Genomic DNA, 18153 nt, shown 5'->3' on the forward strand with positions numbered 1-18153 from the left:
AGAATAAGAGAGAAATGAGAAAGAATGAGAGAAAATGAGAGAGAATGAGAGTGAATGAGAATGAATGAGAGAGAATGAGAGAGAGAGAAAATGAGAGAGAATGAGAGAGAGAATGAGAGACAATGAGAGAGAGAATGAGAGAGAATGAGAGAGAAAATGAGAAAGAATGAGAGACAATGAGAGTGAATGAGAGAGAAAATGAGAGAGAATGAGAGACAGAATGAGAGAAAATGAGAGAGAATGAGAGAGAGAATGAGAGAGAGAATGAGAGACAATGAGAGTGAATGAGAGAGAAAATGAGAGAGAATGAGAGTGAATGAGAGAGAGAGAATGAGAGACAGAATGAGAGAGAGAAAATGAGAGAGAATGAGAGAGAGAATGAGAGAGAGAATGAGAGAGAATGACAGACAGAATGAGAGAATGAGAGACAATGAGAGAGAGAATGAGAGAGAGAATGAATGAGAGAGAATGAGAGACAATGAGAGTGAATGAGAGCGAGAAATTGAGAGAGAATGAGAGACAGAATGAGAGACAGAATGAGAGAGAGAATGAATGAGAGAGAATGAGAGAGAGAATGAGAGAGAGAATAAGAGAAAAATGAGAAAGAATGAGAGACAATGAGAGTGAATGAGAGAGAAAATGAGAGAAAAATGAGAGAGAGAATAAGAGAGAAAATGAGAAAGAATGAGAGACAATGAGAGTGAATGAGAGCGAGAAATTGAGAGAGAATGAGAGACAGAATGAGAGACAGAATGAGAGAGAGAATGAATGAGAGAGAGAATGAGAGAGAATGAGAGAGAGAATAAGAGAAAATGAGAAAGAATGAGAGAGAATGAGAGTGAATGAGAATGAATGAGAGAGAATGAGAGAGAGAATAAGAGACAATGAGAGAGAGAATGAAAGAGAATGAGAGAGAAAATGAGAAAGAATGAGAGACAATGAGAGTGAATGAGAGAGAAAATGAGAGAAAATGAGAGAGAATGAGAGAGAGAATGAGAGACAATGAGAGTGAATGAGAGAGAAAATGAGAGAGAATGAGAGTGAATGAGAGAGAGAATGAGAGAGAAAAAGAGAGAATGAGAGAGAGAGAATGAGAGAGAATGACAGACAGAATGAGAGAATGAGAGACAATGAGAGAGAGAATGAGAGAGAGAATGAATGAGAGAGAATGAGAGACAATGAGAGTGAATGAGAGCGAGAAAATGAGAGAGAATGAGAGACAGAATGAGAGACAGAATGAGAGAGAGAATGAATGAGAGAGAATGAGAGAGAGAATGAGAGAGAGAATAAGAGAAAATGAGAAAGAATGAGAGACAATGAGAGTGAATGAGAGAGAAAATGAGAGAAAATGAGAGAGAGAATAAAGAGAAAATGAGAAAGAATGAGAGACAATGAGAGTGAATGAGAGCGAGAAATTGAGAGAGAATGAGAGACAGAATGAGAGACAGAATGAGAGAGAGAATGAATGAGAGAGAATGAGAGAGAATGAGAGAGAGAATAGAGAAAATGAGAAAGAATGAGAGAGAATGAGAGTGAATGAGAATGAATGAGAGAGAATGAGAGAGAGAATAAGAGACAATGAGAGAGAGAATGAAAGAGAATGAGAGAGAAAATGAGAAAGAATGAGAGACAATGAGAGTGAATGAGAGAGAAATGATGAGAAAATGAGAGAGAATGAGAGAGAGAATGAGAGACAATGAGAGTGAATGAGAGAGAAAATGAGAGAGAATGAGAGTGAATGAGAGAGAGAATGAGAGAGAAAAGAGAGAATGAGAGAGAGAGAATGAGAGAGAATGACAGACAGAATGAGAGAATGAGAGACAATGAGAGAGAGAATGAGAGAGAGAATGAATGAGAGAGAATGAGAGACAATGAGAGTGAATGAGAGCGAGAAAATGAGAGAGAATGAGAGACAGAATGAGAGACAGAATGAGAGAGAGAATGAATGAGAGAGAATGAGAGAGAGAATGAGAGAGAGAATAAGAGAAAATGAGAAAGAATGAGAGACAATGAGAGTGAATGAGAGAGAGAAAATGAGAGAAAATGAGAGAGAGAATAAGAGAAAATGAGAAAGAATGAGAGACAATGAGAGTGAATGAGAGCGAGAAATTGAGAGAGAATGAGAGACAGAATGAGAGACAGAATGAGAGAGAGAATGAATGAGAGAGAATGAGAGAGAATGAGAGAGAGAATAAGAGAAAATGAGAAAGAATGAGAGAGAATGAGAGTGAATGAGAATGAATGAGAGAGAATGAGAGAGAGAATAAGAGACAATGAGAGAGAGAATGAAAGAGAATGAGAGAGAAAATGAGAAAGAATGAGAGACAATGAGAGTGAATGAGAGAGAAAATGAGAGAAAATGAGAGAGAATGAGAGAGAATGAGAGACAATGAGAGTGAATGAGAGAGAAAATGAGAGAGAATGAGAGTGAATGAGAGAGAGAATGAGAGAGAAAAGAGAGAATGAGAGAGAGAGAATGAGAGAGAATGACAGACAGAATGAGAGAATGAGAGACAATGAGAGAGAGAATGAGAGAGAGAATGAATGAGAGAGAGAATGAGAGACAATGAGAGTGAATGAGAGCGAGAAAATGAGAGAGAATGAGAGACAGAATGAGAGACAGAATGAGAGAGAGAATGAATGAGAGAGAGAGAATGAGAGAGAGAATGAGAGAGAGAATAAGAGAAAATGAGAAAGAATGAGAGACAATGAGAGTGAATGAGAGAGAAAATGAGAGAAAATGAGAGAGAGAATAAGAGAGAAAATGAGAAAGAATGAGAGACAATGAGAGTGAATGAGAGCGAGAAATTGAGAGAGAATGAGAGACAGAATGAGAGACAGAATGAGAGAGAGAATGAATGAGAGAGAATGAGAGAGAATGAGAGAGAGAATAAGAGAAAATGAGAAAGAATGAGAGAGAATGAGAGTGAATGAGAATGAATGAGAGAGAATGAGAGAGAGAATAAGAGACAATGAGAGAGAGAATGAAAGAGAATGAGAGAGAAAATGAGAAAGAATGAGAGACAATGAGAGTGAATGAGAGAGAAAATGAGAGAAAATGAGAGAGAATGAGAGAGAGAATGAGAGACAATGAGAGTGAATGAGAGAGAAAATGAGAGAGAATGAGAGTGAATGAGAGAGAGAATGAGAGAGAAAAAGAGAGAATGAGAGAGAGAGAATGAGAGAGAATGACAGACAGAATGAGAGAATGAGAGACAATGAGAGAGAGAATGAGAGAGAGAATGAATGAGAGAGAATGAGAGACAATGAGAGTGAATGAGAGCGAGAAAATGAGAGAGAATGAGAGACAGAATGAGAGACAGAATGAGAGAGAGAATGAATGAGAGAGAATGAGAGAGAGAATGAGAGAGAGAATAAGAGAAAATGAGAAAGAATGAGAGACAATGAGAGTGAATGAGAGAGAAAATGAGAGAAAATGAGAGAGAGAATGAGAGAGAAAATGAGAAAGAGAGAGAGAGAGAGGAGGGAGGGGCTCGGCTGGGGGAGGGAGGGGGCCTTCCAAGCCCAGGGTGGGGGGAGAGGAGGAACACCTGTACCTGCCCATCGTCCTTGACCATGATGTTGCTGTTGTGACGGTCGCCGATGCCCAGGATGAAAGTGGCTACGCAATAACCGGCACACGAGCGCGTAAAGAGGTCGATGGCCGCGTCGTACCTGGGCAGGTAGGGAGAAGGTCAGCCAGGTAGGCGTCCCAGGTGGGTCTCCATCCTCCTCCACGTCGCGGCTGCCCCAAAGGTAACTTCCCCCACCCCCAAAAAGGGCCACCAGGACTTTTCTTGGATATTTTTTTCGTTTGTTAAATATGTCTTTTATTAGACATTTTCTTTCATATGCATCACTATTCGAGAATTGTACTTATGGGGTTGGGTCCTGGATACCTTGCAGGTCATCTAGTCCAACCCCCGCAGGGAGAAGAAGCAACGGCTGGTAAACTCACCCAGGGAGAGAAGCAACCTAGAACTAAGGAGGTAACCTTCTCAACGGGAGAACAATGGAACCCATGGGACTGCCTGCCACCAGAAGTTGCGGGGGCTTCATCCCTTAAGAAAAAACTGGACAGCCGTACAGGCAGGGGCGGGATTCCAATGTCTTCACCCCCGGGCCTGTGGGCGTGGCCTATTTTGTGGGCGTGGCTTGGTGGGTCCCGTGACGGGCTGGTCTGAAAATATTGTCAATATTTACGTCAATATTCAATTTTTTTTTAATTTAAAAAAATGAGGCCAAGCAGGCAGGCAGGTGGAGTCGCTCACAGAATCATTCAGCGATCTATCTATCTGCCATCGACTGCCTGAATCTGTCACATGAAACTTGCTTGCAAGCCAACTCACAAAATTAACTCACAACACGCCTTGTACGTCAATATTGAATTTTTTTATATTAAAAAAAGAGCCATTTTTACTCAAAATCAGGCCAAGCAGGCAGGCAGATGGAGTTGCTCACAGAATCATTCAGTGATCTATCTATCTGCCGTCGGCTACCTGAGTCTGTCACATGAAACGTGCTTGCAAGCAAACTCACAAAATTAACTCACAACACGCCTTGTACGTAAATATTGAATTTTTATATATATAAAAAAAGAGCCATTTTTACCCAAAAGCAGGCCAAGCAGGCAGGCAGATGGAGTTGCTCACAGATTCATTCAGTGATCTATCTTTCTGCCATCGGCTACCTGAGTCTGTCACATAAAATTTGCTTGCAAGCATTCTCACAAAATGAACTCACAACACGCCAGGCGTGTAAATATTGAATTTTTTTATTTAAAAAAAAAAGAGAGCAACTTTTACCCAAAAGCAGGCAAAGCAGGCAGGCAGATTGAGTTGCTCGCAGAATCACAGATTTATTCAGAAATCGATCTATCTGCCATCGGCTGCCTGAGTCTGTCACATAAAATTTGCTTGCAAGCCAACTCACAAAATTAACTCACAACACGCCATGCGTGTAAATATTGAATTTTTCATTAAAAAAAAAAAGATACACAACTTTTACCCAAAATGAGGCAAAGCAGGCAGGCGGATTGAGTTGCTCGCAGGATCACAGATTCCCTCAGAGATCTATCTATCTGCCATCGGCTCCCTGAGTCTGCCCTGAATAATAGAAGCTTCAATCCTAAGGGAGGTTCGGCTCTGCTTAAAAGCAGAGCCGAAGATCTAAAAAATTACCTAGAAAAGCTAGAAATCCAACCGTTTCCTGCTTCCGAGCTGATCTAAATCTCCCGGCACAGCAGAACAGATGATGGTTGGGAGGGAAAATAGCGACTTAGCGGGCAAGTTGGATGGCGTGCATGCCAGGTAAGGAGCGAGTAGGCGGGGCGGGGCGGGGCCAGCCAGTGGCGCCATTTGCCGGTTCTCCAAACTGGGCAGAATTGTAACAACCGGTTGTGTATAGAACCGGTCCGACCAGGTAAAATCCCACCCCCGTGTACGGGGTCTCTCTCCTGCTTCGGCAGGGGGGGTCGGGCTAGATGACCTCCAAGGTCCCTTCCTCCCGGCTCTATTCCGACGGGTCGAGCTCGGTTCTTCGGTCGGAAGCGCCTCCCGAGTGGTGTCCCACTGCCCAGCCCGCCAACCCCTCCCCCAAACCCCTCCCCATGCCCAGACTGACCCTTCACCCTTGTTCTTCTCCTTCAGCCAGTGGTGCAAGGCGTTGCTGTTGAACTGCAGCGCCCCCTTCAGGCCGCCCTTGCACTGGATCTGCATGATGGTGTAGGAACTCTTCACCACTTCGATGAGCCCCACGCAGTCCCCGATGGACAGGCAGCCGTAGGGCAGCATCCTGCAAAGAGGGCAGGGCAGGTCAGGCCTGGAGGGAGCCCGTGGGTTTGTGGAGCCGAAGGCCAGGGAGTAGCGAGGGAGGAAGGCGGGGTGGGCAGGTGGGTTTTACTCCTCCCAAATGGGGCAGGGGGCTTTCGCAAGGGAGGAGCAGCTATCTCCTGCAGCCGGCCACACGCAAGCACATCTCCTACTCCGTCTCTTTCTCCTCCCCACCCTACTTTTTAATATATATAATACATTATAATATACATATATAAATAATAGAATACATTCACCAAGAATCAGAAGATACTCATAGGATACTAAATCAGCAATCAAAATCGTACGCGGAAAGTAAATCATATCAGTGGTAAGGATACAAGCAACAAGGTTATAGTCAAAAGTGGGAAGGGATAGGTACTAGGAAGGATGAAAAAAAATACATTCATCAAGAATTGTAAGATACAACACTTAGTGATACTCATAGGATACTAAATCAGCAATCAAAATCATACGAGGAAACTAAATAATGTGTAAGGATACATGCAACAAGGTTATAGTCAAAAGTGGGAAGGGATAGGTACTAGGAAGGTTGAAAAAAAAAACATTAGCTAAGACTCATAAGATACTCATAGGATACTAAATCAGCAATCAAAATCGTATGTGGAAAGTAAATAATATAAGTTGTAAGGATACAAGCAACAAGGTTATAGTCAAAAGTGGGAAGAGATAGGTACTAGGAAGGATGATAAAAATACATTCACCAAGAATCATAAGATACTCATAGGATACTAAACCAGCAATCAAAATCGCACCCAGAAACTAAATCATGTAAGTTGTAAGGATACAAGCCACAAGGTTAGAGGGGAAGAGATGGGTACCAGGAAGGATGAAAAAAATACATTCATCAAGAATTGTAAGATACAACCCTTAGTGATACTCATAGGATACTAATTCAGGAATCAAATTCATACGAGGAAACTAAATAATGTGTAAGGATACATGCAACAAGGTTATAGTCAAAAGTGGGAAGGGATAGGTACTAGGAAGGATGATAAAAATACATTCACCAAGAATCATAAGATACTCATAGGATACTAAACCAGCAATCAAAATCGTACGCGGAAACTAAATCATGTAAGTTGTAAGGATACAAGCCACAAGGTTAGAGGGAAGAGATGGGTACCAGGAAGGATGAAAAAAAATACATTCATCAAGAATTGTAAGATACAACCCTTAGTGATACTCATAGGATACTAAATCAGCAATCAAAATCATACGAGGAAAACTAAATAATGTGTAAGGATACATGCAACAAGGTTATAGTCAAAAGTGGGAAGGGATAGGTACTAGGAAGGATGAAAAAAAATACATTCGCTAAGACTCATAAGATACTCATAGGATACTAAATCAGCAATCAAAATCGTATGCGGAAAGTAAATAATATAAGTTGTAAGGATACAAGCAACAAGGTTATAGTCAAAAGTGGGAAGAGATAGGTACTAGGAAGGATGATAAAAATACATTCACCAAGAATCATAAGATACTCATAGGATACTAAACCAGCAATCAAAATCGCACCCGGAAACTAAATCATCTAAGTTGTAAGGATACAAGCCACAAGGTTAGAGGGGAAGAGATGGGTACTAGGAAGGATGAAAAAAATACATTCATCAAGAATCGTAAGATACAACACTTAGTGATACTCATAGGATACTAAATCAGCAATCAAAATCGTACGCGAAACTAAATCATCTAAGTTGTAAGGATACAAGCCACAAGGTTAGAGGGAAGAGATGGGTACCAGGGAGGATGAAAAAAATACATTCATCAAGAATTGTAAGATACAACCCTTAGTGATACTCCTAGGATACTAAATCAGCAATCAAAATCATATGAGGAAACTAAATAATGTGTAAGGATACATGCAACAATGTTACAGTCAAAAGTGGGAAGAGATGGGTACTAGGAAGGATGATAAAAATACATTCACCAAGAATCATAAGATACTCATAGGATACTAAACCAGCAATCAAAATCGTACGCGGAAACTAAATCCTGTAAGTTGTAAGGATACAAGCCACAAGTTTGGAGGGAAGAGATGGGTACCAGGAAGGATGAAAAAAATACATTCATCAAGAATCGTAAGATACAACCCTTAGTGATACTCATAGGATACTAAATCAGCAATCAAAATCATACGAGGAAACTAAATAATGTGTAAGGATACATGCAACAAGGTTATAGTCAAAAGTGGGAAGGGATAGGTACTAGGAAGGATGATAAAAATACATTCACCAAGAATCATAAGATACTCATAGGATACTAAATCAGCAATCAAAATCGTACGTGGAAACTAAATCATGGAAGTTGTAAGGATACAAGCCACAAGGTTAGAGGAAGAGATGGGTACCAGGAAGGATGAAAAAAATACATTCATCAAGAATTGTAAGATACAACCCTTAGTGATACTCATAGGATACTAAATCAGCAATCAAAATCGTACGCGGAAACTAAATCATCTAAGTTGTAAGGATACAAGCCACAAGGTTAGAGGAAGAGATGGGTACCAGGAAGGATGAAAAAAATACATTCATCAAGAATTGTAAGATACAACACTTAGTGATACTCATAGGATACTAAACCAGCAATCAAAATCATACGAGGAAACTAAATAATGTGTAAGGATACATGCAACAAGGCTATAGTCAAAAGTGGGAAGAGTTAGGTACCAGGAAGGATGAAAAAAATACATTCACCAAGAATCATAAGATACTCATAGGATACTAAATCAGCAATCAAAATCGCACGCGGAAACTAAACCATGTAAGTTGTACGGATACAAGCCACAAGGTGATAGTCGTAAGGGGGAACGGGCTCCCCGGGCTCCTCTTCCTCGCTGCTCCCAGACTCCGGAGGCTACGGTGTCCCGACACCGTTGCCATCCGTCCTGGCTGCCGGCGAACCACAACACCCCTTATCCACGGCCGTCCCTCCCCACCGTCCGCTTCCTTTTTTTTCTTTCTTTTTCTAAATATTGCTTTCTTGAATTTTTTCCCCGTTTATACACAATACCAAGAGTTACTAAACAGCGCTGTGACATTATATATATATACATGGATGTGTCCTATCAAAACTTACAACGCGTCATATTTTCATACCCTCTAATTTATGATATACCTTATTTATATTTTCTATTTTCATATCGATTCTCGATCCAAATAAACCGGGTTTCCCGTAACCGCGTTGTATTCTGTGTCTGTTTTCCCTTTTAATTCCATAGTTAATTTATCCATTTCCACACACTCTAAATTTTTTATTTATTATTATTATTATTATTATTATTATTATTATTATTATTATTATTATTATTATTATTATTATTAACTCTTCAGGTGATATGGAGCTTATGAAATATTTTCTTGCTGCTGTCAATATATGTAAATATAAGTTTTTTTTATCTTTCTATTATAGTTTTTTTAATTCTTGCTGCTGTTAATATATATAAATATAAGATATTTTCTCTTTCTATTATGGTTTTTTTTTAATTCTTGCTGCTGTCAATATATGTAAATATAAGATATTTTCTCTTTCTATTATACTTTTAATTCTTGCTGCTGTCAATATATGTAAATATAAGATATTTTCTCTTTCTATTATATATTTTTTAAATTCTTGCTGCTGTCAATATATGTAAATATATTTTCTCTTTCTATTATAGTTTTTTTTATTCTTGCTGCTGTCGATATATGTAAATATAAGATATTTTATCTTTCTATTATACTTTTTTTTCTTGCTGCTGTGAATATGTAAATATAAGATTTTATCTTTCTATTATAGTTTTTTTAATTCTTGCTGCTGTCAATATATGTAAATATAAGATATTTTATCCTTCCATTATAGTTCTTTTTAATTCTTGCTGCTGTCAATATATGTAAATATAAGTTTTTTTATCTTTCTATTATAGTTTTTTTTAATTCTCGCTGCTGTGAATATGTAAATATAAGATTTTATCTTTCTAGTATAGTTTTTTTAATTCTTGCTCCTGTCAATATATGTAAATATAAGATATTTTATCTTTCTATTGTAGTTTTTTTAAATTCTTGCTGCTGTGAATATATGTAAATATAAGATATTTTATCTTTCTATTATATTTTTAATTCTTGCTACTGTTGATATATGTAAATATAAGATATTTTCTCTTTCTATTATACTTTTTTTTTCTTGCTGCTGTGAATATGTAAATATAAGATATTTTATCTTTCTATTATAGTTTTTTTAATTCTTGCTGCTGTCAATATAAGTAAATATAAGATATTTTATCTTTCTATTATAGTTTTTTTTAATTCTTGCTGCTGTCAATATATGTAAATATAAGATATTTTATCTTTCTATTATATTTTTAATTCTTGCTGCTGTCAATATATGTAAATATAAGATATTTTATCTTTCTATTATAGTTTTTTTTTAATTCTTGCTGCTGTGAATATGTAAATATAAGATTTTATCTTTCTATTATAGTTTTTTTAATTCTTGTTCCTGTCAATATATGTAAATATAAGATATTTTCTCTTTCTATTATACTTTTTTTAAATTCTTGCTGCTATCAATATATGTACATATAAGATATTTTATCTTTCTATTATAGTTTTTTTTAATTCTCGCTGCTGTCAATATATGTAAATATAAGATATTTTCTCTTTCTATTATAGTTTTTTTAATTCTTGCTCCTGTCAATATATGTAAATATAAGATATTTTCTCTTTCTATTATAGTTTTTTTTTAATTCTTGCTGCTGTGAATATATATAAATATAAGCTATTTTATCTTTCTATTATTATTTTTTTTAAGATTATTCCTAAGAGGAATAATTCCAGGACAAAATCAATTTTTTTTTTTTTTAGTTAACTCTTATCTTTCTATTATAGTTTTTTTTAATTCTTGCTGCTGTGAATATATGTAAATATAAGATATTTTATCTTTCTATTATTGGTTGTTTATTTTAATTATTCCTAAGAGGAATAATTCCGGGACAAAATCAATTTTATTTTATTTTTTAGTTAACTCTTCTAACCACGTTTGACTCCTTTTCCAGTATTTTTATTTTTATTTTTTTTGCTTTGGGGCATGTCCACCAAGAATGAAAGAAGATACCTCGTTGTTGTCCGCACTTCCAACAAGTTGGTTTTAAGTTTGGGTGAACCTTAGCCAGTCTTGGAGGTGGCAAATGCCAACGATCGAACATTTTAAGCTTGGTTTTCCTTATATACGCTGCCGATTTTGTTATTTTTATCGTTCACGTTTCCAGATCGTTTTTTCCCATTCTTCCAGATCAATAGTATATCCGACGTTCGTTCGGAATCTGAGTCCACCACTTAGTTGGCTTGGCAAGGATGTAAACCAACAATGTAAGTTTGTAGCTTTCAGACAAAATCACTGTATTGATTTATATACTATATTCCGATTGGTTTGATTATATTGCGAATTACCACAAGAGGGAGCTAGAGATCATGGCTTGTTCTCTCTGACATTCTGTCTGTCTGACATTCTGTTGCTATCTAAGGTTCTCTGTTGTCTTTATGCTGCGCTTATACTTTGATATCTTGGTTTACTGGAAATGACTAAGGCAACCGGTAAGAAGACTTTGTAGTTGGATATTCTTTGGACTGTAAAACGTACCTGAGCTGGACCGTTTATTGGACTGTGCTATTTCTTCAAGTAGAACTTTTAACTCAATTTAGTGTATCTGTGTGCGGCGGGATAATTATTCACAACTACTCTCCTAAACGTTTCCTTGTTACTCAAGGGTTATGCTGTACATATCATAACAACGTCCCTCCCCCATGCAAACATCGTTCAACCCAACGTCCCCGTCCTACCGGAGATCCAGGCCTTGGTTCTGCCACATGCTCTCCATGATCCGGATGATCTGCAGGGTCAGCATGTCCTGGCGGAGATCTAGAAGGGACCGAGTGAAGAAGGTGAACAGCACGGGCCTTTTTTGCACAGTCGGGGGTGGGTGGGTCATGGGGTGTGTGAGGTCAGGCGGATGGGGAGGGGAGGGGAGGAAACCACGCAGGGGAGACCCAGCGTGGCTCTCCAGATCCATGTGCCACCCCCCCACCCCCCAACTGTCAACTCATCAAATATTTCTCGGGTTTCTTTCGAGCGGGCCAAACAGAAAGGGAGGGAGGGGAGAGCAGTGCGGCAGCTTGGAAACCGAAAGCGCATTCCGTCAACGTTTTCTTTCTTTTTTAAAAAAGTTTTTTTTTTATTTCTTTTGACGACCAACATTGACCAATGCAAACATAAAACATCAAATAAAAGCATCTTTCCATTTACACAGTGGGTCAGTAGGTAGATATCTCTTGTGCCCAATTATCAATGGTCTTTCCCTCCTAAATTTAGATTGAAATTCATATGGAACAGATCAGCTTTGCAAACTATGTTATGATTAATTCCTTAATGGACTATAATTATACATTCACATCATAGACAAATGGATTGTAAATAAATAGAAATAAGTACTAGATAAGTGAATGATATATATAAACTATATTATTATTAACGCCTTAATGGACTATAATTATAAATTCACATCATAGATAAATGGATTGTAAATAGAGATAAGTACTAGATAAGTAAATGATTTATATAAACTATATTATTATTAACGCCTTAATAGACTATAATTATAAATTCACATCATAGACAAATGGATTGTAAATAGAGATAAGTACTAGATAAGTAAATGATTTATATAAACTATGTTACTATTAACTCCTTAATGGACTATAATTATAAATTCACATCATAGATAAATGGATTGTAAGTAGAGATAAATACTAGATAAGTGAATGATTTATATAAACTATATTATTATTAACGCCTTAATGGACTATAATTATAAATTCACGTCATAGATAAATGGATTGTAAATAGAGATAAGTACTAGATAAGTAAATGATTTATATAAACTATGTTACTATTAACTCCTTAATGGACTATAATTATAAATTCACATCATAGATAAATGGATTGTAAGTAGAGATAAATACTAGATAAGTGAATGATTTATATAAACTATATTATTATTAGCCTTAATAGACTATAATTATAAATTCACGTCATAGATAAATGGATTGTAAATAGAGATAAGTACTAGATAAGTAAATGATTTATATAAACTATGTTACTATTAACTCCTTAATGGACTATAATTATAAATTCACATCATAGATAAATGGATTGTAAGTAGAGATAAATACTAGATAAGTGAATGATTTATATAAACTATATTATTATTAACGCCTTAATGGACTATAATTATAAATTCACGTCATAGATAAATGGATTGTAAGTAGAGATAAGTACTAGATAAGTGAATGATTTATATAAACTATATTATTATTAACTCCTTAATGGACTATAATTATAAATTCACGTCATAGATAAATGGATTGTAAGTAGAGATAAGTACTAGATAAGTGAATGATTTATATAAACTATATTATTATTATTAACTCCTTAATGGACGATAATTATAAATTCACGTCATAGATAAATGGATTGTAAATAGAGATAAATACTAGATAAGTGAATGATTTATATAAACTATATTATTATTAACTCCTTAATGGACGATAATTATAAATTCACGTCATAGATAAATGGATTGTAAATAGAGATAAATACTAGATAAGTGAATGATTTATACAAACTATATTACTATTATTAACTCCTTAATGGACTATAATTATAAATTCCTGTCATAGATAAATGGATTGTAAATAAAGAGAGATAAGAACTAGTTAAATTCATATTCGCACAATTTTGTATATTTGTAAATAATGCACAACGTCTGAGGATAAGACGCATGTCACAAACTGTTGACATAAGATCTATTTTGTTGTTGTTTGACTTTTTAAAATGATAAAAGATTCATAAAAAAAAATCACGTCATCCTTTTCGAGCAAATCTCCACTTTCCCAAAACCTAAATATTCACCCTGTCATTCATTTCATTCTAATCAGTTCTAATACCTCATTACGCTGTCTTATCTTTACTATTATGTTGCATTCATATTAGAATATATTTTATTCCCCTATTTTCTTATCTCACCATTGATAAAATAAATCCCCTATTTTGATAATATTCTTTGTCTTCTGGCTCTCTAATTTCTAATGTCCATTTAATTTCTAACGTCCATTTAATTTCTAATGTCCATTTAATTTCTAACGTCCATTTAACATTCATTGACTAATGTCCATTTATTGATATTTCTGCACATTCCGTTATTTTCTTAAATCGCCCCCGTCTTCTGACGGAATTTTTTTCCCGCTTTCCCAGTTTTGAGCCAATTCAATTTCTAGCTGCTGTTAAAAAAAACATTTCTAAATCAAATAGGTCGATTCTCTACTGGATCCTTCAGGTAAGATAGCCAAGAAAAATATCTCTGGTTTAAAGGTTTTCCAAGATAGTAAACTAGGGGATCATAGTTTCCGTCGGTGCAAAATTCTAATTGGGGGACATGATGGAGGACTCTGGGCTACGGCTGTGTCCCATTGGAGAATGGAGAGTCGGCTGCACCCAGGCAGTGCCGGCATGTTCACTCCCTAATAAATCCTTTTTGGAAGTTTTGCAAGTTTGGCTCGAGACTCAGGATTTTTAATCGGGGGTGTAAACGGCCGGAATCCCGACACCAACAATTTTGGAAGGAGGCCACAGGAGAAAGCCAGCTGGCTCCCCCGTGAGGGCATTGAGCTGTGCCTCGCATCCCAGACAGCCCGGGTTCTGGCCCCCTCCTCGGCTTGCTTGAGACCTCCAGCCCAGCCCTTTGACCCCATCTGAATAACCGAGTGGGGGAAGGGACCTTGGAGGTCTTCTAGTCTGACCCCCCACCCCCGCTCAAGCAGGAGATTCTACACCGTTTCAGATAGGTGGCCGTCCGGTCTCTTATTTTTAAAACAAAAACCTCCTCCAGCAATGGAGTTCCTACAAGTTGTTAATCTTGTGAGCTCTCACGTTTCCTTTCTGCTATGCATTCAAACTGGACAGGGAGGTATATGGATAGGCAGAATGTATGTGGATGTATATAGCCCTGGTATATGTGTGCGTTACGTATGGGCATGCGTAGATGGTTACTTTCTTTTGAGAGGAGGCAACTGAAGGTCATTTTTAATGTGAGCGGGGTGTTGACAGTAAAAAATGACAATATATGTTTATCTCTTCTCTTCTCTTCTTTCCTCTCCTCTACACTTCTCTTCTCTACTCTTCTCTATTCTTCTCTTCTCTTCTCTCCTCTCCTCTACACTTCTCTTCTCTACTCTTCTCTATTCTTCTCTCCTCTCCTCTTCTCTTCTCTTCTCTTCTTTCCTCTCCTCCGCACTTCTCTTCTCTTCTCTTCTCTTCTCTTCTCTTCTCTTCTCTCCTCTATTCTCTTCTCAACACTTCTCTACTCTTCTCTTCTCTACTCTTCTCTTCACTACTCTTCTCTACAATTCTTTTCTCTTCTCTTCTCTTCTCTACACTTCTCTTCTCTTCTCTTCTCTATTCTTCTCTTCTTTCCTCTCCTCCGCACTTCTCTTCTCTTCTCTTCTCTACACTTCTCTTCTCTCCTCTCCTCTACACTTCTCTTCTCTACTCTTCTCTATTCTTCTCTTCTCTTCTCTACTCTTCTCTACACTTCTCTTCTCTACTCTTCTCTATTCTTCTCTTCTCTTCTTTCCTCTCCTCTGCACTTCTCTTCTCTTCTCTTCTCTTCACTACTCTTCTCTTCTCTCCTCTCCTCTACACTTCTCTTCTCAACACTTCTCTACTCTTCTCTTCTCTACTCTTCTCTTCTCTATTCTTCTCTACACTTCTTTTATCTTCTCTACACTTCTCTTCTCTTCTCTCCTCTGCACTTCTCTTCTCTACTCTTCTCTTCTCTACTCTTCTCTTCTCTATTCTTCTCTACACTTCTTTTATCTTCTCTACACTTCTCTTCTCTTCTCTCCTCTGCACTTCTCTTCTCTACACTTCTCTTCTCTCCTCTCCTCTACACTTCTCTTCTCTACTCTTCTGTACTCTTCTCTTCTCTACTCTTTTCTCTATTCTTCTCTTCTCTATTCTTCTCTACACTTCTTTTCTCAACACTTCTCTTCTTTCCTCTTCTCTACTCTTCTCTTCTCTATTCTTCTCTACACTTCTTTTCTCCTCTTCTCTACTCTTCTCTTCTCTTCTTTCCTCTCCTCTGCACTTCTCTTCTCTCCTCTACACTTCTCAACACTTCTCTACTCTTCTCTTCTCTACTCTTCTCTTCTCTATTCTTCTCTTCTCTATTCTTCTTTACACTTCTTTTCTCTTCCCTTCTCTTCTCTTCTCTATTCTTCTCTACACTTCTTTTCTCTTCTCTACTCTTCTCTTCTTTCCTCTCCTCTGCACTTCTCTTCTCTTCTCTTCTTTCCTCTCCTCTGCACTTCTCTTCTCTTCTCTTCTCTTCTCTACACTTCTCTTCTCTTCTCTCCTCTGCACTTCTCTACTCTTCTCTTCTCTTCTCTACTCTTCTCTTCTCTATTCTTCTCTACACTTCTTTTATCTTCTCTACACTTCTCTTCTCTTCTCTCCTCTGCACTTCTCTTCTCTACTCTTCTCTTCTCTACTCTTCTCTTCTCTATTCTTCTCTACACTTCTTTTATCTTCTCTACACTTCTCTTCTCTTCTCTCCTCTGCACTTCTCTTCTCTACTCTTCTCTTCTCTACTCTTCTCTTCTCTATTCTTCTCTACACTTCTTTTATCTTCTCTACACTTCTCTTCTCTTCTCTCCTCTGCACTTCTCTTCTCTACACTTCTCTTCTCTCCTCTCCTCTACACTTCTCTTCTCTACTCTTCTGTACTCTTCTCTTCTCTACTCTTTTCTCTATTCTTCTCTTCTCTATTCTTCTCTACACTTCTTTTCTCAACACTTCTCTTCTTTCCTCTTCTCTACTCTTCTCTTCTCTATTCTTCTCTACACTTCTTTTCTCCTCTTCTCTACTCTTCTCTTCTCTTCTTTCCTCTCCTCTGCACTTCTCTTCTCTCCTCTACACTTCTCAACACTTCTCTACTCTTCTCTTCTCTACTCTTCTCTTCTCTATTCTTCTCTTCTCTATTCTTCTTTACACTTCTTTTCTCTTCCCTTCTCTTCTCTTCTCTATTCTTCTCTACACTTCTTTTCTCTTCTCTACTCTTCTCTTCTTTCCTCTCCTCTGCACTTCTCTTCTCTTCTCTTCTTTCCTCTCCTCTGCACTTCTCTTCTCTTCTCTTCTCTTCTCTACACTTCTCTTCTCTTCTCTCCTCTGCACTTCTCTACTCTTCTCTTCTCTTCTCTACTCTTCTCTTCTCTATTCTTCTCTACACTTCTTTTATCTTCTCTACACTTCTCTTCTCTTCTCTCCTCTGCACTTCTCTACTCTTCTCTTCTCTTCTCTACTCTTCTCTTCTCTATTCTTCTCTACACTTCTTTTATCTTCTCTACACTTCTCTTCTCTTCTCTCCTCTGCACTTCTCTTCTCTACTCTTCTCTTCTCTACTCTTCTCTTCTCTATTCTTCTCTACACTTCTTTTATCTTCTCTACACTTCTCTTCTCTTCTCTCCTCTGCACTTCTCTTCTCTACTCTTCTCTTCTCTACTCTTCTCTTCTCTATTCTTCTCTACACTTCTTTTATCTTCTCTACACTTCTCTTCTCTTCTCTCCTCTGCACTTCTCTTCTCTACACTTCTCTTCTCTCCTCTCCTCTACACTTCTCTTCTCTACTCTTCTGTACTCTTCTCTTCTCTACTCTTTTCTCTATTCTTCTCTTCTCTATTCTTCTCTACACTTCTTTTCTCAACACTTCTCTTCTTTCCTCTTCTCTACTCTTCTCTTCTCTATTCTTCTCTACACTTCTTTTCTCCTCTTCTCTACTCTTCTCTTCTCTTCTTTCCTCTCCTCTGCACTTCTCTTCTCTCCTCTACACTTCTCAACACTTCTCTACTCTTCTCTTCTCTACTCTTCTCTTCTCTATTCTTCTCTTCTCTATTCTTCTTTACACTTCTTTTCTCTTCCCTTCTCTTCTCTTCTCTATTCTTCTCTACACTTCTTTTCTCTTCTCTACTCTTCTCTTCTTTCCTCTCCTCTGCACTTCTCTTCTCTTCTCTTCTTTCCTCTCCTCTGCACTTCTCTTCTCTTCTCTTCTCTTCTCTACACTTCTCTACACTTCTCTTCCCTTCTCTTCTCTTCTCTTCTTTCCTCTCCTCTGCACTTCTCTTCTCTTCTCTTCTCTTCTCTTCTCTTCTCTATTCTTCTCTACACTTCTTTTCTGTTCTCTTCTCTTCTCTTTTTCCTCTCCTCTGCACTTCTCTTCTCTTCTCTACACTTC

The 18153-nt window shown here is 37.5% G+C and overlaps 1 protein-coding gene across 1 annotated transcript in view; it reads right to left on the reverse strand.

Annotated features, from left to right (window-relative positions):
- The window catches only part of LOC113431222 (phosphatidylinositol 4,5-bisphosphate 3-kinase catalytic subunit alpha isoform-like), a 69891-nt gene that overhangs the window by 4137 nt on the left and 47601 nt on the right, over positions 1–18153 (reverse strand). Inside the window, 3 exon segments of the mRNA XM_087947235.1 lie at positions 3558–3675; positions 5623–5793; positions 11651–11729. Coding sequence (XP_087803361.1) covers positions 3558–3675; positions 5623–5793; positions 11651–11729 — 368 coding nt within the window.

The sequence above is a fragment of the Notechis scutatus genome, chromosome Z, assembly GCF_049901735.1.
Source record: "Notechis scutatus isolate UNSWTSFEM ecotype Mainland chromosome Z, rNotScu1.2, whole genome shotgun sequence".
Lineage (NCBI taxonomy): Eukaryota > Metazoa > Chordata > Lepidosauria > Squamata > Elapidae > Notechis > Notechis scutatus.